At 42.3% G+C, this 26256-nt stretch overlaps 3 protein-coding genes across 3 annotated transcripts; 1 reads left to right on the top strand and 2 right to left on the bottom strand.

Moving 5' to 3' along the window:
- Positions 1-219: 219 nt before the first annotated feature.
- LOC126397662 (Golgi reassembly-stacking protein 1-like) lies at positions 220-5343 on the bottom strand. Its single transcript, XM_050056580.1, has 9 exons — positions 5139-5343; positions 4574-4654; positions 2970-3173; positions 2529-2615; positions 2289-2419; positions 2038-2176; positions 1839-1956; positions 1623-1745; positions 220-1274 (listed from the first exon to the last, which is right to left on the bottom strand). Exons 1-9 carry the CDS (start codon positions 5202-5204, stop codon positions 1018-1020), a joined length of 1206 nt encoding a protein of 401 aa, XP_049912537.1. The 5' UTR covers positions 5205-5343; the 3' UTR covers positions 220-1017.
- Positions 5344-7858: 2515 nt separating this feature from the next.
- On the top strand, positions 7859-10765 carry LOC126397768 (chymotrypsin-like elastase family member 2A). The gene is made up of 8 exons (XM_050056723.1): positions 7859-7981; positions 8065-8159; positions 8303-8409; positions 8575-8703; positions 8956-9092; positions 9184-9329; positions 10449-10598; positions 10697-10765. The coding sequence occupies exons 1-8, from the start codon at positions 7948-7950 to the stop codon at positions 10706-10708; spliced, it is 810 nt and encodes a 269-aa protein (XP_049912680.1). The 5' UTR covers positions 7859-7947; the 3' UTR covers positions 10709-10765.
- Positions 10766-12170: 1405 nt separating this feature from the next.
- csrnp1b (cysteine-serine-rich nuclear protein 1b) lies at positions 12171-24938 on the bottom strand. Its single transcript, XM_050056331.1, has 5 exons — positions 24708-24938; positions 18092-18284; positions 15914-16173; positions 15526-15822; positions 12171-15416 (listed from the first exon to the last, which is right to left on the bottom strand). Exons 2-5 carry the CDS (start codon positions 18264-18266, stop codon positions 14445-14447), a joined length of 1704 nt encoding a protein of 567 aa, XP_049912288.1. The 5' UTR covers positions 18267-18284; positions 24708-24938; the 3' UTR covers positions 12171-14444.
- Positions 24939-26256: the final 1318 nt, after the last annotated feature.

Below are 26256 nucleotides of genomic sequence, written 5' to 3'. Positions count from 1 at the left end.
CCTTTCTCAAAGTCCTCTCATTTGTTTGTTAGTTAGTTAGTTATTTTTCTGAACATTTTTAACATATTATGCTTCTAAAAAGTAACAGGGACAAAATCGGCCATTTCAAAAAGTGGTGGCGACATGTCCCTGGGGTCTCGAGTCTAAATGACACCTGTGACCTCCACAAAATGCTGAGACTTTATCATTATAGTTTGGCACGCACTTCATAGAAAATAAATACCACTGCAAGTTTATCTTGAACATCATCTTTTATAAATATTTGAACACTTCTCTCCATCCATAAAAATCCTTCAACACAATTTAATTAAAATCTATATATAAAGAGAAGGAACAGAAAACAATCACAGAGCTGCATCTGACATGGCTCGCTCATTTACACCAATCAAAAGTCAAACCTACACATAACCGTATTTAAAATGAGACGTAAGGCAAAGAGGCTTTAATGCTAAATGCCTGAGATTATAAAAACTCTTTTTCACATGTGTACTCATCTCAACCTCAACCCACAGAGAAATACACAAAAACATCCACAACCAAAATTCCAAAATATTAAAAATAAAAGCACATAATGGATCTGTGTGAACCCCCAGCTCAGGCTTTCCTTTTTTAACAGTGTTTCATAATGTTCAACAGGTGGTAATGGGGAGCGCAACAAGACAAAATAATATTTACCTTTGGCTTTTTAGTGCAAACTAGGATGACCTTTAACAGCAGCTAAACTAAGGCTTCATCCTTCCTGATGTTGAGACATACAGTATGTCTAAATCAAAGAGTACATTCATAATGTATTAACTGTCTTTTTTCAGTCAACATAATATCATTCTTCAATGTGCAATTCTGCATGCAGCAATGGCAACTGTATATAAATAAAACTCTATTAAAACTCAGGTCCAGTGGTGCAACTTACAATCGTAAGGGAAGCTTTCTGTATCGTAATGTGCTCTAAATCTTCTCTTATGCAACTAGCATCAGTTATGAGTTCAACTATACTTATACTGTGGTACAACTGCCTACTTAACTGTCTGGTGCAGCCGTCTGCGCAGACTCTTCCTCCAAAATATTGGCTGAGCTTAAAGGCTCAGAGCTAGTATCTTGCACCTCTGGGACCCTGGTGAAACTCAGGTTGTCTGTGTTGACTTCGAGGAGTACAAGGTCATTCACAGTCTCTCTGCTTGGAGAAGTGGGAGTAATCAGGTCAATAACATGCTCCTGCATGTCTGATTGTCCCTCATTCTCTGGAGATGGAGGTCTTTGGTCAAGAGATGAGGTATCTGAAAGAAACAGATAAATAAACAAGTGCAGTTAAAGAAAATGTTCCACCTTAGCATATATTAAACTGACAGAAAACCTCAAAACCATTTCAGAAACACTCTGCTACTACTATTAAAGCTGTGTTGCACATATATTCATACATCTATGTTCTGAGGAGACTATTTTTTAACGGCATGAATAGAAAATAATTCAGCAATTAAGACATTAAATGAATCCTGACATGCGAGTCCTGCAAACAAAAGCTGTTTTTAACCGATTTCATTTTTATTCCCAAGCAGGATGGCATTGAAAACATGTAATTGCTCTGTTCAGCTGCACAGTTCAAGTACGTGTGGAGAGGCACTTACCCAAGCTACACTGATCACCAGTGTTGTCTCCATAATTGGCAAACGTGGAGGTCTGGCTCACGTCAATGGCGGAAACCATGTCTGACAAGTCTGGAGTCATCGCTTCCGGTATGTTGGAAATATCTGCAATTCGTACATTTAATTCGGCGTGAAAACACGTCAGCTACATCAGACGCTGAAGGCAAATGAATGCTTCTAAAAATGAGATCTGGTTACCTAAGTCCACAGGTGGCTGTGTGGGCGAGGGTACACACAAGTCCTGCATAGCCTCTCCGGTTTGATTCACATCTATTTCACTGGCGCTAGAGGGGCTACATGATTCCACTGAAGGCACCTGAGAACAGAGAACGTGCGTTTTAGATGAGGAAAAAAACAATGTCTCTACTAAAGAACATAAAGATGTGATAATCTCTACCTCAGTGTGGTCGCTTGCAACCAGCTCTTCGTTGCTGTCGATCACAGTGGATTGCATAGCCTGTTTGTTCTGGGTGTTAGGCTGAGCTGGACGAGTCGGGATTCTGTGCAAGTAGCCATAGCCAATGCCACAGCCTAAGCTAAAATTGAAGAGACACAAAACTAGGGCATTAGTATAAATGTTTAATATGCATGTACATATATAGGTGACATGATAAGAAAAGGCTGCAGCTATTCATTCCACACTCATACCTTCCCTCTCCTCCCCACGCTCCATTTGGAGTCACCACGACCTCTCTGCATCGCTCAGTCTGTGTGTTGTACACCAGCAGTTTTAGAGGTTTCCCCTCATTGGCTTCAATCAAAGAAAAGAAATCCTCCGACTGCAACACACGTACACAAAAAGGAATTTAGGTTTTGCACTTTATGCTTTTCTTTTTATATCAATTTATATGAATAAAAGACAAAAAAATAAAGAAGAAGAAAGCTCACATCTTGCAACACCTGGTCAGCTCCCACGATGAAGTCATCGTGAGCGATAAGGCCGGCCAAAGTTGCAGGAGAGCCGGCTTCCACATCCTGACAAGGCAAAGATGGTTATAAAGACGTTTTTTGAAAACTACTGTCCAAATATATGGAGATTTATGTTCAACAATAACACACCAACATTTGTCCTTTTGGTGCTTACAATTTAGGAGGTACCAATCTGACAAGAATATTACTTTTTTATAGTATGACCCCTAGCAAATTTGCCACAATTGAGTAGATTTGAAACCTTCTAGTCTTTAAATCCTTCTAACTTACAAGAAAACCACAACAAGACAATGTGCTGGCTGCTACCTTAAAGCTGTTAGTTTCCTATCAGGTCAGCAAGAGTTAAACAAACCAAATAAAGTTAAAGACTAGCCCATATTAAGGCTAGACTTGACTTACCAGGACGTGCCAAACGTTCTCATTGGCTCCTTCAAAGCTGCAGAAGCGGACACTAGCGCCCAGCAGTCCCTGCCCACCCCACATGTTACTGGGTATCACCTCCAGTTCCCTCACACGCTGGGTTTTAGAGTTGTACACTTCAAGTTTGACCGCTTTCTCCACATTGGCTTTTAGAAGGTCTTTCAGCAAGTCGCTTTCTTTGTTCTGGAGAAACACAAAAAAATGTGGACTATTCCAGCTGTGACAGCGCAGAGTCGGCGAAGCACTTTTCATTTAAAAGAACAAGAAATGTGATTGTGGCAGACTGAAGGGCCGAGGCTGCAACTCAGGCCTGATGTTTAAATTGTATTGTGGCTGTCAATGAGGGTGTGCAGTACACACACAGCACAGAACCACACCTCAACGTATATTTAAATAAATACAAAGTTCATCTTTGTTGTCCCATCAAATATTATGTATATATATGAGACTTAAGACAGTTGGCAAACATCTAGCTCTTCTGAGGTAAGCCACACAAACTACAGTCTTAAGATAAGGGCTTAAAATTCCTCTACAGGGATGATTCGGGAGAGTCCTTATCACACAAGTGCTTGACAACATTCCTCACATCAGTATTTATTGTTCAGATTCCCTCAGCTAATCTAAAGAGATTACTCTCTCTAATTAAATGCAGCCACTAAATGCTACTTCTAAACTCATTTAGTCCTCAGCTTGTCTTTTTAATCTCATATTTACCTTTAAAAATGTAAAGACATAAGCACTTCTTAATCAAATATACTCAACCATTTGACGCCATTCATTTAATACAGCTTAATGTTTGTCATTTGGTGAGTGCACATGCCAAACAACCCCCGAAAGCAGGGGTGTCAAACTCACTTTAGCTCAAGTGGGCCAGACCACTGAAACCACTGTGTAATAACCTATAAATATCAACCCCTTCAAATTTTTCTTCCATTCTGAAAACGTTCATCCGTTTACCAAACAAAGAAGAAAGAAAATTATGTGCAAATTCAACAGTATGTCTCTGTCAGTCCACTATTCACTTACATTACATGTGATTTTTTACAATAATTTTCCACTACAGTAAAAGCTATTGAAAAGCAGGTTAAGTCATCCCCTGCCTTACAGCCTGAAGATCTGTCAGTGCCTCATTAGCAGGGTTCTACTATTATTGTTTTAAAACAGAAACCTTGAAGCTGCTGGTTGACAATATTTTGCACAATGTTCAGTATTCTGGTCAGAGTGGAAAAGCCTGTAAAGCTGCATTTTACATGAAGTATCTGCTCACTGAAACCTCTCAGCCTTCACATGTGCATCAATATTAGGTGTGCAAAGTCATCTAGAGGGCCAGATTGGACCCTTTGGCGTGCCGCTTCTGGCTTCTGGCCCCTGGCCCGTATGTTTGACACCCCTGGAACTCCTGAACACAAATAAGACGAAAATACATGCAGAGGGTAGAGTCTCTGCTGATAAATACGCCACCCCACACTTTTAATGGGGCATAATGATGATTTGGAGGGATTGCTTTCGTATAAATATACACAGTTTATTTGGGAACATCCTGTAATATGTGCTACCTTTAAGATTCATAGGAATGTACTCACGAGTCTTGTATGTCCTATGGAAAGAATGAAGTCAAAGAAGGGCTCCAGACCAGCCCTCTGAGCTGGTGAGCCCTCTTGAACCTGAAATATGAAACACACACATATGAGATTTGGCTGCTTTGACATAAAGGGAATCCTGTTACAGTCGCCCCCATGTGTCAGCTACAGAGACTGCATTGGACAGGATGTGGGGATCCTCACTGCACAGTCGGTGTTCCCCATATACTTAATGTGTAACTTTACAAAGTATTCCTGCTGGTATCACTTTCTGCAGTTAAACAATGCTAGTCTTAGCTAGGCTAAAGAGCTTGGGTGTGTGCCAAGTGCCACCTCATCATGGGCGGACACCATTAAAGCTGACCACGATGTAACGAGTTACTACACACACTAAACAACCTGACAATTAAAACTAGTCACTGTGTTTCTTCATGGCAACAATATATATTCAAGACTAGCATATTTCGCAAGCTAGTGAGCTAAAAGTGGCTAAGTTAACCCAGACTGAACAAAGTGAGCTGCAGGGACACACCGAGGGCTGTACGTAACCTTGCGCTACGCTACATACCCCGTGAACATGATATCCACTCTGAGTTCCCCCGTCCGACAAAAACGAGCTCTGCGGCAGCCCCATTGCCTTCGACAGTTACAGCTACGTTATATTAACACTGACTAGTTGTCACTGAGGTAGAGACAGTCATTACTGAAGGCTACAGAGCTGACTCAAGCTAGCTAGCGCCGACAGCTACAGCAGGCTGACAGGAGCCGCTCACAGCTAGGCAAAGCTAATAAATAAAGATGGCAGAAAAATCGATCCTGCTGAGCATGAGAATATCAAGCTAACTGCGATCGATTAGCCGTCCTTGACGGGGGTGTTCTACACGGTTGCTTGGCAACATACAACGCCTGGTATAATTTTTCCATTGCTTGTTACTGTGTATGTATTTATTTTAAATTAAAGACGGGACCTCTGTAAACATTCATACATTTGGTATTCTATATGTTCTTTACGTTTTGTTTAATGTTGAAAACTTAATAAACACTAAACAGCTGATTTTTGAGCCATGGTTTGGTCATTCCTCAGCGTTTTTGTTTGTTTGTTTGTTTGTTTGTATTTTGGGGTCAAGAGGGTGTACCTGGAGTGGCCATATGGCATTTACTTAGTCTCAAAACCCGCACACATAAAAAAAAACGGCCTGTGAACATAGTAAGAGTCCACAGTCTGGTATCTGTGAGCGGAAAAGCATCCTCACGAGTGAGCATTCCTCCTCTATGTGCACAAATGTAGTATGGCAAGCTCGACTGGAAGTTTGTATCGCAGTTTTGGTCTCGGTTTTAGAACTCTATTCCATACTTCTTCTCATGTTTGTTGTAGGTTTTATTTTATTTATGCAATGAGAAAAAAAGATTGCTGGTCACTAGGCTAATTTATAGTCAGTGTAAAATGCCATGGGTGTGTGCTAATAACGTTAGCATGTTATATTTGTTTGGAAAGCGTGTTTAGTATGAGACAGTTGTTTTGTCAGTGAACTTTGTGAGTTGTTATAGAGCCGAATTACGTACCATTACCTTTGTTAAATGTTGTCGTTGTCCCTGGCTTTATATGAAAAGAGGAAAAGATCGCTAGCTAGGCTAATTTATACAATATAAAATGCCATAGGCTTGTGCTAATAATGTTAGCATGTTGTATTTGTGGGGAAAATGTGTCCAGATAAAGACAAATAAATGCTGCCAAACAAAATCAAAGAGTGACTTTAAAATATATATATATATATATATACATAGATATTATCCTGTAAATTATATTATTTATAGATACATACCTGATATGAATGACAAGTGCACCTCCTGTAACAATGTGATTGAAACATTCAGTTCAATTTAATTCAATTACTTTTATTGTCATTGTAAATGAATACAATGAAATTCAATGCACAGAAAAAACGGAACTAATTTAAAAGTAATAAATGAATAATAAAGGTTAAAGGATAAAATATCAGTCATTCATACTCTAAACATACACACACACACACACACACACAAGCAGTGCCAACATATGCCTATGCATATACAATTATTAGCACATAAAATAAATAAATTAATGAATGTTATTGCACACAATGCAAGTATAAATATTAAATACATAATAAACTTTAAATAAATATTATATAGTTGTTTGTGTTCGTGTTGTATGTGTGTAATAAATATTGAACATATTTTTTTTTATGTACATGTGACTATCTTCTGGACTGATTTTCAGTTGGATCTCCACAGATGTATTGGCAAGAACATTTCACCGAAAGAACCTGGTTTGTTAATAATATTCAAACATCCAAATTTCTCCAAGAATTGCCCTCATATTCCACTTTCAAAAAATCAGATCTATATGTACGTCTTAAAACAATATTAAAAATACTGAAATGTATTATGATTATGATTATTAGTCTGTCCGGTTTTGTACGACTGCATCATTATTACTGAATTAATTTGTAATATTTTGTCATCACTTGTCACTGTATATATAAACTGAAGGCACTGACCACTGAATGCACTGTGTCAAAACTGTTAATAAAAAGTTATTAATTCATAAAACACTGACATTTTCTGCCATATATTTGGATATTTACTGCAAAATCTTGCATGTACAAATATATCTGACTGTTTGTAGCCTTACACGGAGCACGCCTGACAAAAACTCAGTATGTGTCTGTATATCACAATCATAGACTGTAGATGCCGGGAAAGTGTGGCATAAAAAGAGGATTTAAACAATGTTAAGCAGAGATGTAGAAAACAGATTATATTTTAATATGACACAGTTTTACAGATTTGGTTATGGTCTAAAATGTTACCCTGCGATATTTTTACATGTAATTTGACTTTAAGTCATTTATGTGTGTCTGTATTTCACAATGTGGGATTGAATAAAGTCATAAACAGGCTGTGGAACATTTTCTTGTCTTGGTTGTTGACTTGTTTCGGTTATCTGTGGGAACATTTTTGTCAGAGTCACGCTCTTCACAGATGGTTTAGTCGAACCTGCTCTTTTCCCACTATGATAAGATATTTGAGCTCCTGTTGTTAAAGTTTCCTAAATGAATAAAAGTGTAAATAAAGCGACTATATAACTATTTCTACCTGGATTTTTAGAGATTTAAATGGTTGCTGTTTATTTGTAAAGATATCTTTCTACAAACTGTTCCCCATACTTTAATAGCCTACAATATAACATACTATACGTTTGATCTGGAACCATCCACATTAGTTGCTGGTGTTGGCAGGTAACTTAATGGTTGCCTAATAATTTTTGAAGGTCTTCCTGTCTCAAACTGATATAAATAGTTAAGAGCAAACTGTCTGTTCCCCAGTGCTCCAACATGATTTGGCTCGTGGCTTTTCTGTCCTGCATTGGTGAGTTTTTTTCCACAGTAGACTTTTTTCAGAGCAACATTAAACCACTGTACTTTCTGTTAACGCTCATGTGTGCACCACAGGGCTGATTGGTGCTGAAACACCCTTCAACCATCGAGTGAACAATGAGAGGGTCATAGGAGGCAATAACGCAAAACCCAACACCTGGAGATGGCAGGTAAAAGCCAGGAGCACTTTTTACACTGATTTTTGTGTCAACAGCAACTAGGCTCATTATTGAGCTGCTATGACCTCATCATACTGAATAATCGTTGAAATATTATCCGTATCAGTGCGTATTTTGTCTCTGTTTTCTCTCAGATTTCTCTCCAGTATGATTCATACAATGACGGCTCATTCTACCACATCTGTGGAGGCTCTTTCATCGATAGTTTCTACGTTATGACCGCAGCTCACTGTATCCTCAGGTTGGCTCTCTCACTGGTCCTCATTGGCATCAATACACACCTATATACTATTCTAATGTCAAACTGAATGCACTATCAGTCTTGTTCTGCTCTTGTTCCTTGTCTGCTGGATAAATGATAAGTATAGTAAGCATTGTGTGTGTTTGTCTCCTTTGTTCCTGTCAGCATGGATGCAAGTGTGTACCGCGTGGTGGTGGGTGAGTATAACCTGTATGAGTATGACGGCAGTGAGCAGTTCGTCCGCGTGGACACGATCATTGTCCATCCTGGCTGGACTGGAGACCTTGCCAAAGGGTAAATTGATAGCAAGTCAGACCATTTCTCCTCATTTAGCCATTTAAAAGCACAATTTTATTGACAGCTGTAACCTGAGGGGATAGTTTAATGCATGGGGGCATCACATGCATTCACATTTACAAGTGGGTGCAACCCTGTACCACCACTTTGCCTCAACTTTGGCCACAGAGCTGTAGTGCTGTGGAATGATGTGCCTTGCACAGTTAGATGGGACCAAAACTGCTCTAACGTCTTGTTTTTGTCTGTTAGAAATGACATTGCTCTCTTGAGATTGGCTAACCCTGTGTATGACAATGGCTACGTGGAGGTCGCCAACTTTCCCTACCCTGGCGAGATGCTGCCTCATGGGTTCACCTGTTACATCACCGGCTGGGGGCTTCTGGACCGTGAGAAGACACTCACACACATATTCTACATATCCCATGCAAAACATTTATGTAGATCTGATGAAAGACACTTAACTCACTGTTTCCACAGACATAGGGAACGTCCCTGAAATCCTGCAGGTGGCTCCCATCCAGGTGGTGGAGCATTCAGTCTGCTCCCGGCCTGACTGGTGGGGCAGCATTGCTCTGAGGACAATGGTGTGTGCTGGAGGGGACGGAGTCATATCAGGCTGCCAGGTACTGCAAGTATACAAGTGCATACTTTTTGGATTAACATAAATGCAAGAACATCTAAATATTCTTTTCTTTTCTTTTCAATTTTTTCCTCTTACTTTCTTTATGGAATTTGAAGGTTAATATTAAAGTGACTCCACAGTTAAATGGCACTGTCAGTGATCCTGCACTAATAGCTATTTGAAAGGAGACGTTACAGGTGAACTTGTCAGTTTTGAGATTTTGGGCCATTTTGCTTCTATAACATGTCTTCTTTCACTAGTGGAAAGAAAATGTCCAAAAAAAAAACATATTTAGGTGTTCATTTTAGTTCAGATTTCTGGTCTGGGAATGCATGTAAAAAAGCACATATTTAATTAGATAATGTCCCATTTACATATTTAAAGCTATAATTTCAGAAAATGGGTGATACAAAAAATAAAAATAAAAATAAAATAAAACAAAATAAAAAATATTGCCCTAATGTAAGTTATCAACTGGGGAAGTTCCATGGTGATGTTACATATTTTTTCTTGTCCTAAAAAGACAACACATATTTCCCCAAAATGACTTTTTCCTCCTTCTCTGAACCGGGAATCTCCACTTCATTTAAACTTACATAGACCAAATGTTCCAGTTTTATTCCTATCTATATTCAGAAGGTTTTTACAGAGGAGTTTGCTCATAAATCATTCATAGCCTGATTTAAATATCATTTTACTCCTAAAAACATGGCAAAAATGGATGTTTATATGGCTGTTGACAGTATTTTCCGATTTATGGAGTGATAAAAGAGATATCCAAAATTCCCTCTGTAAAACTTTGACTCCAATACGTCAACAAAGTGAAACAAGAATTCGAAACCTGCAGGCTTTATCAATGTTCAGATTTTTGTTCTGGAAATATATGCAGACGATCACATATTTAATTACTGTAGATAATGCCAAACAAAAAAAATGTATTATTATTTATTATTATAAAAAAATAATTGTCTTAATGTGAGTAATCAGCTGTGGAAGGCAGCTGTAGTGTAGTGTGTAGTATAAAAGAGGCTGAGTGAGAGGTTACGTCTTACTTCTTATTCCACGGCCTTCAAACTAGACCCTCTCCTCTTATGTCTGATCTTGTTGCTTCCTGTCTCAGGGCGACTCTGGAGGTCCCCTGAGCTGTTTCACCGGTGGAGCCTGGAGAGTCCACGGTGTTGTCAGTTACGGCCCAGCCGGCATGTGCAACCAAGTGACTAAACCCACTGTCTTCACCAGAGTCTCCTCCTTTGAGGACTGGATCTTTTCAGTGAGCCTCCCGTGACCTCTCTGATGTGATTCTGAAAATGTCATCATATTTCATCTGTTATATTTCAGTTGCCTGACTTTTACTTTCTTTCTTTCCAGATTATTCGTTAAATGGATGAGTGTATTCAGTCAAACGGAACTTGTGGAATAAAATTAATTTGCATCTCAGTCTTTTGTGCTTAATATACAGTAAATGCTTGCTTGTAGTTCTCAATTCAGCCAAAGGGTGGCGGCAGTGTTTTGACTAAATACCATACAGACTATACTATGTACCTAGAACCAGTTTGCAAATGGAGCCACAATTGAAGGGTCACCATGCGAATAACAACAAAAGTAGAAAAGTAGTCCAATCTGCAACCCCAGTGGGATTTACATTCTTAAAAACATTTTGATGCGTGTTCAAAACCAAAGACCAGAAGGATTGGACTTCAATTGGACTTGTGGCAATGTGGCACAAAAGTAAATCCTTTTAATGTCGTCAGAATCAAAGAAAACCATAAAAAATTCTTTAAGATCTACCTCAAGACTTAACCAGTGCCACATTTTCTTAATGGTGACCAAATGCTCGCTGTGCAGTCACTGGCCCCGACATTTCCTCCTTGTCTGGAATTTCTGGCCATATGTTTGTGGTGGTAGTCAGGAGACTACAGCATGACATCACGGTGTTTTTCCCTTAACCATGGAGACCAGAAGCCACAGATGAATTCCAGTGGTTTACACAGAAAAACCCCAAAAGAATGTCAATGCATTTAATGTGAGCATGGATCTATCTTTAATGCTATAGAAAACATAATGATTTTGTGGGTTAGAACATGAAAGCATTGACAATGTTCTCTGTTAGGAAGCCATGATGGTAGCATTTTATTCGGATCGTCTGTCTACAGATGGTTTTGAGTGTTTGTAACATTTCAACAGCTGATTAGCTCAGATTCAACAATTTATCTGTAGATGTTTATCCATAGAGTATATGTGAGAAATCACTATATTCTCAGATTAATGTAGCTGAACTACTCACTCAACCTATGCTGCATAGGTTGAGTGAGTAGTTCGAGGTCCTACATATTGCTGTGAATATATATTGTGAATTGTGTACTCTAGGTCAGTGGTTCCCAACTGGTGGGTCAAGGTCCAAAAGTGGGTTGCGGGTGCAGGATTTTTATTTTGAAGTGCCGTTTCTTGCTACAGAGTGAGTGGCTAATGGACAGCTACTTGACAGAGATAGCAAACTAGCTCGACAACATGGCTAAATGCAAGTATGGCACTGAATATATAAAACTGTGTGGACCTTGAACCAATGACTAAGGAGAAATCTGGATCGTGTGGCCGGACCAGTTGGGAACCACTGCTCTAGGTAATCTGTTAAATATCTGCAGAATAAAGCGAAACAGTTAGCAAATACTCTATAAACTATCTGGAGGCGGACTATCCAAATAGTATCACCGCCAAGAGTATGTAAAATATGCATAAGATAAATCAGAAACAGCACCTGTGCGGGCATATCTGCTTTTCCCAAGACCTCACTAAGGTTTGATATGTAAAGATCCCTTTAACAAATCACCATATGACAAACAACAGCATTTAAAAAATGTTTTTTTTTATTATCGTTTGGAGGGACAGGCTGTCAAAATGGCTTAGATGAAAGAAACTGTTTTTTTTTGTACAGCAGGTTAAAGTGTGAATAAAAAATAAAGCAGCTTTGTTTGCTCTGCAGGACCATTCAAGCAGAAATATGTACAACACAAAAGGCAAAAAGTAAGACACGTTCTTTGAAAATAAAATTTTAAAAAAAGCTGTACGGTAATACATTACATTGATAAACACTCACTGTTGCCATTTCTTCATGAGAATTGATGTTTTGTACAAGAGAAACAAACTTGCAAAAATCAGTGCCCTCTTCATGGCGTAAGAACATATATCGGATGGATTTCAAAGTAATCAAAAAGGCAAAAAGCGAATAATACATTTCCGATGTGCACTCAGCACTTTTCAAAGTATACAATTAATCAGAACAAGTTTTAACAAACAGGACCTGCATGCATAATTTCTAAAGGGTCCAGAAAGGCTGTTGAAACAGCTGTAGAAAGGGTGAGATATGTACATCAACTCTCTAGTGCCCTCAGCTGTTCACGCAGGTGACAGCAGAATCACCTTTAAAGGTCTTGTTCTGTCATGAATGAGGCAACTCTTCAATTCTCAGGGTTTGTGTGTGCGATAAAAATTGTATAATATATGCAGTTTTTATCCACAAAAACCCTTTACATGTGTCATTTATAACATAATGTAACCCAAGTCACAGACTTCCAAGAAATTCAGAATACAATCAAATTGATCTTTGCAATTTACTTAGTTTTAGTGGCATTTCGCTAAGATATCTAACCATAAGACTGCCTATGAAAAATACTTCAGAATGCTAGAGAGCGATAACCTTCATAAGTATACATTTCTCTATAATTCATATATTACAAAGGTTGTCCCAGATTGAAAATTACTCATTTTGCTTTCTTAATAAAATATTCAATTTGTCAGTGATTAGAATTCTTTTTTTTTCAACCTACATAAATTAGTTACAAAATATTAGTGTATTTTTCTATGGTTACATTATAGGCAGCGATACAATAGACCCATAATTTAGTTTCAGTGATTAGGGAGATTCCACAGTTTTCAGTCCCAAAGCTTAAATGGAAGCACTGCGCACACACCATTGGCAGGCGTGGCTCCCCTGATAAGCAGGCACATCCAGTAAACTTCACAACACCCCATTTTATTGCCAAAACGTCTTAAATTAAATAGCTAATGAAATGATGACATAATAAGTTATTAAAAAAAAGTTAATGTATATGAGAATAGATATTAAATACTTTATGATGGACTTGTGGTCCCGTTTCCCATAACAATGTTTTAATGTGATATGGAAAAAAGGAAGGAAGATTGCACTTTCAGGTGAAAATATCAAACCACAGTGCTTCTTGAGTGAAAGTAGGCTTTATCTGAAATAAATAGAATAAAATCATAAAGGAAATAATTTAAAACAAAAGTAATAAAGACAATACAAGCTACAGCTTTTAATGGTATGAGCATTATTTCTAGTTACCCAGCTCATAAATAAGGAACTCCATAATTTAGCGTTGAACTGTTGAATCGACCCCTTACAACCACAACAATGCCTATTCATACACAACTATTTTCACAGATAAAGTGCTGATCGAGGAGCTTTTAGAGGGATTTTTTGTACCATGTAAGACCCTTGGGAGAGATCTTGAGGAGAAAGAGTCCGCTAGCTTCAGGATTCAACACAGGGAGGACCCTACCTACTCAAGTCATCTGGGTGCGAGCCCAAATAAGGGAGGACATGAACAGGACTATGTTGTGATTCAACTCGGGTTTCATATGAAGGCCATCACAGCAATGGTCACCATACATTGCCTCCAAAAGCTAGAAAGCTAGAAAATCCCTGAGGTGCACATTCAGCTGTGTTGAGATTCCCAACCTGGCCCCGGTTAAGGTTGATTCCTGTGTAGCATATGGTTGGTGATCTTAGTTTGGTTAAAAGAGCTTTCTTAGGAACTGAGAGCCATCATTGGTTTCTATGGGCCTGGTCAAATTGATCTCCATTTTGTATCTTTTAACACTAGCTGCCATCTCACACAGCAATAATCCCAAACTGCTTTGCTAACGTTTTGAAGGCAAGTCTGGAATTTGAACATTTATTAGGCAAGAGGGAAATCACAGCTTCCTCCAAAAAAATTTGACTTTTTTTATGTGCATGTTCGGTCCCCTCCAAAACCCCCCGTTTTTTTTTTTGTTGTTTTTTTTTCTTCTTGCACAGTCCACACGTTTTCATGTTTCGTCAAACTTTCACAGACTCCATCACAGACAATTTCATGGCTTCCTCCAACAGCTGATTGTCTGTAAATGTGGCGGGGGGTTCTGGGACGGATTCTGAAAGGCCAATCAGCGACTCCAGGAGGCACGTCCCGGGGTCGCTCGCCGGAGGGAGGCTGGGGTAACTAGGCAACTGAAACTGAAAAAAGTTGTCCATGTGTTCATACTCCTTGAGGGAGTTGTAGAGCGAGCTGGGCCCCAAGCAGGGGAAACCGTCAAAGAACTCCAAGTCTGACTCCGAGGAGAGGCTCAGGTCCATGTTATAGCTCGCAGAGCGGTCAATGGTGGGGGACGGTGTGTGTGGCACACTACTGCTATGGAATAGGCCGTTTCCTTGGTTGGCGTTCTCATCCAAAAGTTCTGAGATGGCTGTTTGATTGTCTGTGTGATCGTCCAACAGTGCGGCGTCTATATTGTCATTCTCATCAGCGAAGTCCACCATGCTAAAGCTGCTAAAAGCCTCCGTAGATGGCTGCTGTTGTTCTTGCCGCTGATCAGGGCAGCACATGTCTTTACAGTCCCCGCTGTCCCTGCTACTCCTCGAGCCGTTTTCTGTGTCACTGAAGCTGAGAATGCGACTCAAGCCTTTCTCATCCACATCCAGCTGCGTGTGATGCTCGCACGGGCCCTCGCCTGCCTCGGAGTCCTCGCTCTGACCTGAAGAGTCCGATAAGTCCGTCATATCGCTGCTGCAACTGTTCTCTCCAGCTACCGCCAGTTCTGAACTAAAGGGGAAGGAGGGCACTGCTGGTAAGGTGGTTGCGTTTTCCTCCTCCTCCTCTGTGCTCGACTGCTCCTCCAGCCTCTTCTCCAGCTCCAGCTTCATGATAGTGTGGATGTAATGCGTCTGTACCCGGGTGGAGTTGAACTCAATGCGACCCTCTGTGTTCCCGCAGCCGTCCTTGGTACAGCCGCATGGGAAAGAGGAATGATCCATCTGTGGGAGGCAGAGGGAAGGAGTTAAATTACTTGTGAAATACAGATAAGATGTCCCCATTGTATTGTGATTTGTTGGACCACAGTTTAGGGGGGTTTACGGCTCTCACCTGACATTTGATGCCAGCCAGGCTGCAGCTACACGTCTCAGGCTCGCAGAAGCCCTGGCAGTCGCAACCGCAGTTCTCCCTGGAGATCCTCAGCTCGTGCAGCTGCCTCTTCTCCTCTTTGTCGATCTTCTTCACACCTGCTGCTTTGAGCAGAGCGTAGCGGCGTTTAGGCGGGTAAGGTTGGAGGAAAGAGCCCTCGTCCAAGTTGGCTCCGCTGATTTCAATGTCCTGCTCGGGGATGTCGTCCACCGTTAGCCGCTCTGCTTCCTCGTTCTCTTGGGTTCCATTCTTGGTCAGCTGGACAGATCAAAAGGCATCAAATGAGTGACTGTCTGTGTATGAATTTGGGGATTTTTTACAACAACACTTTCAGGGCAACTTTGCTCACCTTCAGTTTGAGAGCCTCCAGCTTCTCCTCCCTGAGCCTGTTGAGGAATTTCTCCCTGCGTAGGAGCCGCTGCTCCACAGCAAACTCTGCAAGCGTGTAAGTGCGGAGCACGCTGTGGCGCTGCATCATCCCCAGAGTGCATCCTCCTCGACTGGGAACACTGGTGAAGCCTTGGCACCGAGGGAAGAAGAACACCGTCACCTGGTCAAAGGTCACATTGCCCCGTCGCGCTCTTTTGGACTTCTTAAGGATGGATGTTGCTGTGGATGGAGAGAGAGAGAGAGTGGATTTAGAATACATCAAGATTCAAACAGGAGGTTATTGGTGCATTTTCTTTGAACTGCCTTTATATCTTTTATGTGCCACTAGATGGCATAATGTCCCACCACATGAAGTCTTGAGATGTGTATAGAGCCTGCTGAACAGACTGTAAAAGGACACCCCTCTGATTCATTGCACTAGTCCTCAACCAACCGTTATCATGTACCCAATTAAAAGACACTGCTAACAGGAGTTCAACACATTTACATCCTGTAAAGTGAAACCTAAACTACTGAGAATCTATTCAGCCTCGTTTCTTGTCCTGCTGTGCGACAAAAACCACCCAGCCCGGGAATTTCCCTGTAGTGGCCAACACAGTGGAGGAAGCAGAGCTGCCAGAATCACAAACGGGTGAGTAAATGCTCGGGGCTTCCGGAAGAGGTGGAGGGTGGAAGTGTAGCTCTCAGGACAGGAATAAAAAAAAAACTGCCCACCCTGGTTTCCCTGCAAGCTGACAATCCCCACGAATGGCCCAGTAACTGACAGGAGTCAAAGGTCCTCTCTCTGTTAAAATCATTCACAGGACCCACAGCAACCAGCCGCCTTTTCATCCCCAGACAAATACAATAAAACCATATGGGAATCAAAGTGGAACCATATGTGGGAACAATTATTCAAGCTTTATTATAAATTCCACTTCCTCCGCCCAGGAATATTCAACACGACTTTTGAGTCTCGCTTTGAGACAGGCAACTTTTTCCTCTGCCTAAGCCACCAGAGTCTTTTTTGTGAGCATGTGTGAACAGAAAAAGATGCTAATACTCCACATGTGTTGAGCATTACACCTTTATTACGTGGTGGGGAATTCCTCGTAGATTCCCATATTCTCAGCCGGGAAGCGTTCTCGAAGACACACCCTGAGCGACTACTCTCACAGAAGTCAAATGGGAAAATCTGCGCACTTGGTGCCATAACTGAAGCTCAGAGGAAGAAAAGCAACCTTTTACCCCAATGCAGGTACAGACAATAGCCCCACTGTGTTGTCTAAATCTGCCGCTAGGGGTAATACAGATGAGACAAACTGCCAGTTTGAGCTACGCATCCATCAAATCCAGTCAGGCTTATGACACCAGTAGGAGATAAATGACACCTTCTCCGCTGCCTCTAAATGGGATAGCTTTGCTGGCTGTTTTCCCCTCTTCACTTCACAATGGCAAGCAACTTTCTGTCCAACACAAACACCGGATTATAATGGTTTGCACAATCTGCTCCTCTAGATGTGTCTGCGTGCCTTCTTTTCTTGATTGTCCAACCCCCCCTCCTTTTTTGTATCCCTTCACCCAGCCTCTTTCAGCACCTGTGCTGGGTGCACGCCCGGGCTTCAGACAAGGCTCTGTGTGTTCCCAGCCTTGGCAACCTGCCATGCTTCTCCTCCTGGCTCCCTGCCCTGCCATCCTGGAAACCTCACAACTGTTTGCCCTTCTCCCCCCTACAATCCCTCTCCAGCCTGACCGGTCCCCTAAAGGCCAGCAGACGCACCCAAGTCCAGACAGCAACACCCTGAAGCTGCTCGACCCACATCTCCCGAGGAAAGGTGAGGCTCTGTCTGTCTGAAATGCTCGGAGAAGAAGGTGGGGAGGCAGAGCCAAGGTGAGCAGCCACTGCATAATGCGATTAGCCATTTTGCAGCTTTAGGGCATAAAATCAAAAGGGGTATTCATTGCAGAAGTCTGAAATCATTTCTGTGAAGTGTTTCATGGGCTGCCAGCTGCCTAAATTCCTTAACTCTCCCCCGTTCTTTATAGGTTTGTTATCAGAGCCTCCGCGGAGCAGTAAAGACAAGGCGAGAGAACGCATTAAAAAGCATGTACCATCAGCTCTTTCTATGATTTATCATCGCTGGAAGAGGACACTCACTGTTGAAATGTGTTGCCGGGGAGCTGGGGTTGCTGGGAGTGGAATCCAGGGTGTCCGAGTAGCAGCTCTCCCCCTCCGAGTCCCAGCCTGAGCAGGCAGAGGAGAGGGAGGAGGGTGAGGAGTAGCATGGGTCCTCATCCACCTCCTCAAACTTCCTCTTGAGAAGCCCACTCATGGCGACAGTGCGAACAATCTGCAGGAAGAAGCAGAGAGAGGGGCTGTTAGCAAATTATTCACACTTATTTTAACAGCTTTGAAGTTCTGTCATATGAATGTGCAGTATCTAGTACAGCCAATGAATAAACAGGCTCTGTATGTTGCATGGAAGCTATTGTGCGCACACACAGGCCTTTATTGGTTCAAGTCCTGCGCTCGGCCATGTGAGACCGTGTGCATCCCAATCTCGTGCTGCACTCAGCTGAGAGTGGAAGTTAGCCACGGCACAGGAAGCAATCAATCAGGCCTATTCGCATAAGTCAACAATTACTGGACCCTTCACCCTCTTCCAAATCCCATCAGCTCAGCAAATGCATTGATTAGAGAGAAAGACCGAGCACAGAGGTGACCAAATCATCCAACCGTAGACGTTTAATTTCATTCATTCCCTTTAGGCAGCTGTCACTATCAAATATGTGAGCCGAAGCCAGGGCAAATTGCCACTTGTCCTGTTTAATGTGTTCGCATGGCCCTCACAGTAAATATGTACAGCTATGCATAGTCAAGATGTTTTGCTATGCAGCTCCTGCTTGTGTTCTGTCAGAGCTCCCGTGAGAGGGGCTGCTGGTTCAGCGATAAAAACAATCAATCCTTTCTGGGAGACAGACGGAAAGGCAGACAGAGACAAGGAGAAAAAAAGATGATCATGAAGACAGAGAACGCCATTTACCCTCTAATCTTCACAAACATTGCCCAATATCAGTGAACCTCTTCCATGTACGAGCCTTGTTGAGATCTTTAAACATTATTTCAGTCAATGAAAAATGCTCTCATAGCTCAACCGAATCAACCTCCTGTCTTCTCTTCCAGGAAGAAAAAACAGAACAGAAACCACTGACATGAGAAATTAACGTGTTGGACGAGCAGGAAGGTTTACTGCTGGTGTGTTTTATGGTTATGGGACGTAAACGCGTCACGCAGCTCTGACAAACAACAGACGATCTTCTTCACAACTTCTGGGAAGCGAGAGGCGGCTGCGAGACAAGACAGGTCATCATCGCAGTCCGGGGGCCGCAGCTCCTGCTAACTTAAACAAGGAGGGACGGAGGAGTGGAGAAGGGGGGAAGGAAGTGAGGGGAGAGGGAGGACATGACTGGGCTCAACTCCAGCGCAGACACTCCCTACGATGATGTGGAATGGGGAAAGGAGGCTTTTACTTTACCCTTTAAGAGATCATTTCACCATCAAACTGTTTACTGTCTTGGGAATCGCAGCCAAATCACTTACAGCTGCTGCGGTTCAAACATGTTATTTATGCACTTTGATTTTAAGTTATTTTTAACTTTGTTTGTTCAAATATTTGCTCTGTGATACCTGTAATTTCGTCTAAACATTTATTACAGAATATAATCTTTGCACTTTCTGCTGCTTTTTTTGGCTTGATTGATTTCAAGGGGAGAACTGCAGATTGGGAATCTTTAAACTGGTTAGATTTATGTCCCAAACATGTCAATTATTAGGCTGAACCAGGCCCAGACACCCAGACACCAAGCTGTGCTGCCAACAGGCTAATTTGTCATCGCTACTCCTTAGAGGACAGCTAAGACAGGATACGTCACGCCCAGAGATCCTCCAATGGCTTTACAGGAACTTTAACTCCATGTGTGCGACCTGCATGCCTGGTTTGTCTTATCAGGATGTTATGCAAGCGTCAGCAATCAGAGACAGAAGAAAAAAGCCTAAGCAGGTATGCAAGGAGGGGGTCATTTTCAGCATGCAACAGGGAGCAATTATGCAAAACCGGTCCTGCCTTTTGACAAGGATAAAAGAGAAGTCAGAGTCAAGGGCAAGAGGCTGACACCTTCGTATGGGCAGTGGGGGCAGCTTTGCAGCGGTATGGGGGGTTGTTGTTATTGCTGCAGTCAGATATTGTTGTCCCCAGTGCACATATGATGAATGAATCACCTTGCAATAGGTCAAGCTGGCTCCTACTGTCTCTGCAACAAACAAAAAGCCATCCTTTACGTTGTGGCCACCTCAGCGTGTTTCACCCAACCAAAGTCGCTCCTTTCCCCATCCATCAACTTACTCGTGCAGGAACTAATCTCCAAATGCCTTTCCCGGCTCCTAATACCACCACATCATGGGATTTGCCTTGAAACAATTTAGAAACACCTGGGTGCAGCATCTGTTGCTCGTGCATCCACTCATCAGACAACAAGTGTGTCGTGAACGCCACACCACAGCATACATCTCTGGAGCACACATGGGTTCACCTTACATTTTTGCCATCACTCCCTCCCCCAATTCCCTGTAAGAAAAAAATGAAAACAAAGCTGCGAGGCATCCTCAAGGGAGTGCATAGCGCCAGCTAAGCAAAGTCTTTTTAATTAAAAGCTGCAGTGAGGCAGAAGGGGGAGGAGAGGGAGAGAGGTGGGGGGGGCAGTGGTGTCAGAACTGGGTCATTGTCTCTTGACTGCAGTCTACCTGACACATTGATTTGTTAATCCTGTTCAACGGGCAGAAACAATGGCGAGAGGTTAATCCTGGCAAGGGGACGGCTTGTAGTCAATCTGGAGCTTCTCAGCCTGCTCAGCCGCTGCACCCACAGAACAAGGCCAACAGAGCAGGGAGAGCCGATGGAACAAGGGACCGGGGGGTAAAAAGACAACAATCGTGCAATGACTCATTTGCAAAAGGGTGGAGGGAAAGGGAGAGGGAAAAAAAAAAAAAAAAAAAAAAAGAACAAAGATGAAAGAGAAGAATTCAGAGCCGGCTCCTCAAGAAAGCAGCGCCTGTGAATGTCTGCTCTAAAACAGAGAATGGATGTGATCGGACAGCCGAGCCAGAGAGGGAGCACAGCATGTTTTCAACGCACACTAAATTATGCATCACTGTCATTCCATCAACCGCACACAGGCAGGCAGATAAAGGACGCATCCGCTGAGGTGCTCCCCAACCAGTTGTCACAGAGTTGGGAAGATAAATCTCTGGCGAGGAGATTTGTCACCAGAAGCACTACACAGCTCAAGTCAGACGCATAACTATGTCAGTCGAATAAGATTATCTTGATACATGCAGCTACAGGCTGTTAATATGAATTCAGATTCCCAATTCATTCCTATTTTATCCGCAGACAGCTCCTCAAGTTCTTGTTAAGGAATCTTAAACTCATCCAACAGGGTTTAATTAGTCACAGAACATTCAGTAATAAATAAGCTACTAACACTGCTTATCATTTCATTTAAGGTAATAAGAAAGAGGATTTCAGGAACAGTCCCTACCTTCATGTTTAGTTTACCAAGTGCACAAGAGAACAGTTGACAAAAGGCTTTTACTTTACAAGAGATGCAATAAGAAGCACAAAAACCAGAAAGGACAGAGTGATATTTGTGTGTCCAGGAAAATCTTAAAAGCCTGTCTATATGAATTCCTCCATGTGTGAAGACGTCACCCAGCAGCCTGTTTAAACTGACCCTGTCTGCCCCGCAGCCAAACAGGACAAGTCACAGTTGACTTTGCCCCCTCGCACTGCCTGTCCAGCCCTCTTGCAGCTGATAACAGTGTGGGTGGTAGCGACGAGTCGCACTAAACTTAGCCAGCCGAGAGCATTTACATGGCACACTGACAACCCTGTGCAGTGTCTGAATGACTGACTGACTGAGCTGAGTGCTCATAAAATGTGATAATGATGAACCTGGGAGTCTTCCTGCGTGTGTGGAAGCATGCCTGGGCAGGCCGCTCCCCCCCTTCAGGCTTCATGGTATTGCACCTCTCACTTCCAGCTCTGTCACTGAGAGAAAAGGGGGGGAGTAATTGATCAGGGCCATCAAGGTGACGGCGGGCTGGATTCCAGCAGTCGGCACAGCTGGGGAAGCACTGGCTCATTTCTTAAGCTCAGCTGTTCCTCAGAAGCGCTCCACCTGCTGGAACAAAGCGGGGAGAGCTCCTGTTTTCTCCTCTATGAGCCTGTTGTTCTCACCGAAGCCCCAAAGCTCTCCGTGACTGTGCCACAGAAACATTCTGTTCCTCTGCCCCGACCCGTGCACACTCTGATTCCAAAAAGGAGAGGTAGTGGGAAGAAGGAGGGAGGATTGTACAAAACAAATAAATAATGTCATGTCTCCAGGCCACAGGAATTCCATTCTGGCAGCGCCACTCTTGCTGTAATAGTGGGAGAAGAACACAGGCTCTATCTAACCCAGATGTGTTTTCTGCTGCTAACCACTGGAAAGTCCTACTCTCACAAGGCAGCCGAGCAAGCTTCCTCTCCTGGCCACACCTGACAGGGTATTACCTTGCACGTGGACCTCACATGCCCTCAGCTGTCATTAATCTGTTATGCGGGCCAAACTTGAAAAGCCAGGTGATGCCTGCAGGAGACAGACTGTGCGCTGTTACCGATTTGGGTTAGTTTACTCACATTGTAAACCAAAAACAGGGCTGCTTTTTTAGTACACTCATTCTTGAGGAAAGTTTGCAGAGAGAAATATGCAGCTGTTTTTTTCCCTCTCTCTCACATTGATTTGCATTGATCAGACAGAAACTGCACCGTCTTAAAAAAAACCTCAAGAAAAGAATTCCTTTGCATAACAGCAAACATGCAGCTTTGGGTGTGTGTGGAGGAAGGGAGGAGGTGGTTGCGGGTTCAGGGGTCGTGCTCCAGTCTGGGACACTTGCAGTGTGGAATGCTGGGAGAGGACAAAGCAGATGGGAGCTCTCCACTGACTGCTGTGTGGGAGACCGTCAGCAGACTCCCTGCTACCCCCCTCCTCCTCCCCCTCCTCCTTCCTCGTCCCCTCTCACGTCTCCAGGCACAAAAGCGTGGGGGCCATCCTGCGTGACCAAAATGAAGCAGGCACAGACAACCTTGTCTGAACCCTGCACTACCACTGCTGCTGCTGCTGCCTCTCCCAGCTGGGGAGACAGATACTAAAAGTGTGTGCGAGCTTCCTGAGGTTGTGAAACGTACACTGCAGTGCACAGGAAGTGGCCATCCAGATCATCTATGCTGACAGCTGCAGGCACCACAAGGTTAGCCGAGTACAGGATCATATGATGGAGATGAGGGAGTCAGGAGGTATGGGTGCTAATTACCATGGCTGAAATTCCTCCAAATATTGCACATTCTTGCCTCCTGTCATTTAAGTTTATGGCAACAAACTGGTAACATATGATTATTTTTTACTATAAAATGTGAGTAAAACTTAAAATTACAGAACACATGTAAAAATAAAGAGTTATCCAGCATCACTGCACATTCCTGGGAAATGAATGCCACATGAAATGCACAGCATCAAGTGCTATATTCCCTCTCTGTAAACAAAGGATCATTCAGCTCTCTGTAGCCTAATTCCAGAAAACATGATTCCAAAAAAGATCCGGGTGAGGTCGCGCTAGAGACGATTAAATTGATTCAGTCGCTCTATCAAAAACAGAGTCTGGCTCTATAAAAATAAGAGCCCCGGAGTGTGGTGTCATTTCTGAATAATGCATTACTGAAACAGCTTCTGATGGGAATAATCACCGCGTAAATAAACAAACAGAGCTCGCTGTTTTCTTTTTTCCTGGAGATTGAATTACCACAAACATTTATGCGTCACAATTATTACCAGGAAATATCCATGTCCTGTTATGGGGAATTATTCAAACAATGAACGCGCACAGCATTCCCGTATCCACACCTGGCTCGGTGCGTAAAACTGATAATTGGCACATGGATTAAAAAATAAATAAATCAGGAGATGGTGCAAGCGTCGTGTGGCCGGGGCATGTGCTGCCTCTGTCTCTCCCCCGATGACCCGATCATTCCTCATGATTAATGCTAATTCTAATGACAGCAGCCCTGTCAGCTGTGTGTGCTCAGATGTAGTGCCTTCAGGAGTCGCTCGAGTTACAAGAGGCGCACCAGCACCGCTGAGGTGAACAAGAACAACTCCGCACGGGCTGAATACACAAAGCCGACCTCATCAACAGTTCACAGAAATGAATCCACACACTCTAACGTGGAGTAAAAAACACTCCGGGTGTGAGGTGTGAAGTTTCCAAAAGCCCGATTAATCAGCGATCGATATATTAATCAATCAACTGAATGAAGCGGATTGTCGGAATCTCGCCCGGATCAATAAATTATTTCAATCACATTATGATCACATGTGTGTAAACCAGCAATGAAACACCACCGTTAGTTAAAACTCACTCCAGCAGGCAGCCAACCGTGTCAATATTTACAATAAAGCGTCAAGTTAAAGGACTAAACGTGAAGTGTGTTTAAAAGGAAATCCAGCCAACACACCGTAAAGATCAGCCTCTGACTACATATTCTCACACAGATGACATTTAAATGACTCAGACACAAGAGAAAGAACATTCAAACTATTTGGCGTCCCTCCTCAGCTGAGGTGAAACACACAAAATACGGTGCTCAGTGAGCCAGCAGCTCCATTCTGTGTCTACTCACCACCAATTCAAGTATCCGATCACCATTAGTGATAAAATAGCCTTGGATAAAACAGCCGATGGGGTAAACGGTGGGAGTAATCCAGAGCAAATGGCACGAATAAATAAGCAGCGCTTTCTCCCCGCATATAGACAGCTCTCGGTGCTATTGTCTGTGTCTCTCCGCCGTACGGGGCTCCGTACCAGCTGAAGCGCTTCCCTTGTCTGTAGCAGACTGCCGAGAAGCGCAGCCTTTTTCGTCAGTGGAAAACTCCCTCCTGGCGTCTGGTCTGACGCAGGCGGTGACACAGGGAGGCTGCCCACGCCGCTTCCTGCCTGTCCTCTCTCACTCTGCCCCTACTACCTGCATGAGAAAATAGGCTACATATGGTCAGCTATTGTATTAATGTAATCATGATAATAATATGTTTGTCAGATAGGAAAATACTCTCTGTCTCTGTAGAGCCTTTAAAGAGCCTCTGGTGGTGAGTCTGTGAATAGATAGATAGATAGATAGATAGATAGATAGGTTGATAGATAGTTAGGTTGATAGATAAATAGTTAGGTAGATAGATAAATAAATAAATAAATAAATAGGTAGGTAGATAAATAAATAGGTAGGTAGGTAGGTAGGTAGGTAGATAGGTAGATAGATAAATAAATAGGTAGGTAGATAGATAAATAGTTAGGTTGATAGATAAATAGTTAGGTAGACAGATAAATAAATAGGTAGTTAGTTCGATATATAAATAGTTATGTAGATAGATAAATAAATAGGTAGGTAGATAAATAAAAAGGTAGGTAGGTAGGTAGGTAGATAGACAGACAAATAAATAGTTAGGTCGATAGATAAATAGTTAGGTAGATAGATAAATAAATAGATAGGTAGATAGATAAATAGTTAGGTAGATAGATAAATAAATAGGTAGGTAGGTAGATAGATAAATAGTTAGGTTGATAGATAAATAAATGGGTAGGTAGGTAGGTAGGTCGGTAGATAAATAGTTAGTTAGGTAGATAGACAAGTAGGTAGGTTGGTAAATAGGTAGGTAGATAAATAAATAAATAGGTAGGTAGGTAAGTAGATGGGTAGATAGATAAATGGTAAATAATCAAATAATCATTAATCAAAATCTGAATAATAACCATGATGATAATGCATTTATATTGCACGTATAATGTTCTGTACATACAGTACAAGTGTAAGTGATCTAATCATCTAGCTATGTAAACTATTTCAAAACCCCACTGAATTATTTGAAAAATGCACTGTAACAAAGCTGAAAACAGGACAGCAATAATAAACTGTATCTTGTCTTGTAATGTTCCTAACTCGACACTAGCAGATAAGAGTGGAACTTCTTATATCTTCACATAATAAAACAAGTGTAATAAAGCTCCATAAACCACCCTGAGAGGATCCCCAGATTCCTCTCTGTATGAGCTAACTGGTGCGCAGTGAGGAGTTGTGTCATCACCAGACAGATAGCATCATCTCTAATAGTGACGTGGGAGGTGCTGTAATGCTCTGTGGCGTGGCTTATTTCCAGTTAAAGGAAAACACTGACTAA

Source organism: Epinephelus moara, chromosome 11, assembly GCF_006386435.1.
Source record: "Epinephelus moara isolate mb chromosome 11, YSFRI_EMoa_1.0, whole genome shotgun sequence".
In the NCBI taxonomy this organism is placed as follows: domain Eukaryota; kingdom Metazoa; phylum Chordata; class Actinopteri; order Perciformes; family Serranidae; genus Epinephelus; species Epinephelus moara.
This window is presented reverse-complemented; position numbering and strand designations above follow the sequence as displayed.

What these genes read in the sequence shown, in the direction of transcription:
- LOC126397662 (XM_050056580.1), bottom strand. Translation starts at nt 5,204, where the DNA reads ATGGGGCTGCCGCAGAGCTCGTTTTTGTCGGACGGGGGAACTCAGAGT. An exon ending in GCGTGGGGAGGAGAGGGAAG is followed by an intron (nt 2,177 to 2,288) that starts GTATGAGTGTGG and finishes CTTCAATTTTAG; the next exon opens with CTTAGGCTGTGGCATTGGCT. An exon ending in ACAGCCACCTGTGGACTTAG is followed by an intron (nt 1,746 to 1,838) that starts GTAACCAGATCT and finishes TACGAATTGCAG; the next exon opens with ATATTTCCAACATACCGGAA.
- LOC126397768 (XM_050056723.1), top strand. Translation starts at nt 7,948, where the DNA reads ATGATTTGGCTCGTGGCTTTTCTGTCCTGCATTG. An exon ending in GCAGCTCACTGTATCCTCAG is followed by an intron (nt 8,410 to 8,574) that starts GTTGGCTCTCTC and finishes TGTTCCTGTCAG; the next exon opens with CATGGATGCAAGTGTGTACC. An exon ending in GAGTCATATCAGGCTGCCAG is followed by an intron (nt 9,330 to 10,448) that starts GTACTGCAAGTA and finishes TTCCTGTCTCAG; the next exon opens with GGCGACTCTGGAGGTCCCCT.
- csrnp1b (XM_050056331.1), bottom strand. Translation starts at nt 18,266, where the DNA reads ATGAGTGGGCTTCTCAAGAGGAAGTTTGAGGAGGTGGATGAGGACCCA. An exon ending in CCCGGCAACACATTTCAACA is followed by an intron (nt 16,174 to 18,091) that starts GTGAGTGTCCTC and finishes CTCCATCCACAG; the next exon opens with CAACATCCATCCTTAAGAAG. An exon ending in TGGCTGGCATCAAATGTCAG is followed by an intron (nt 15,417 to 15,525) that starts GTGAGAGCCGTA and finishes TGCCTCCCACAG; the next exon opens with ATGGATCATTCCTCTTTCCC.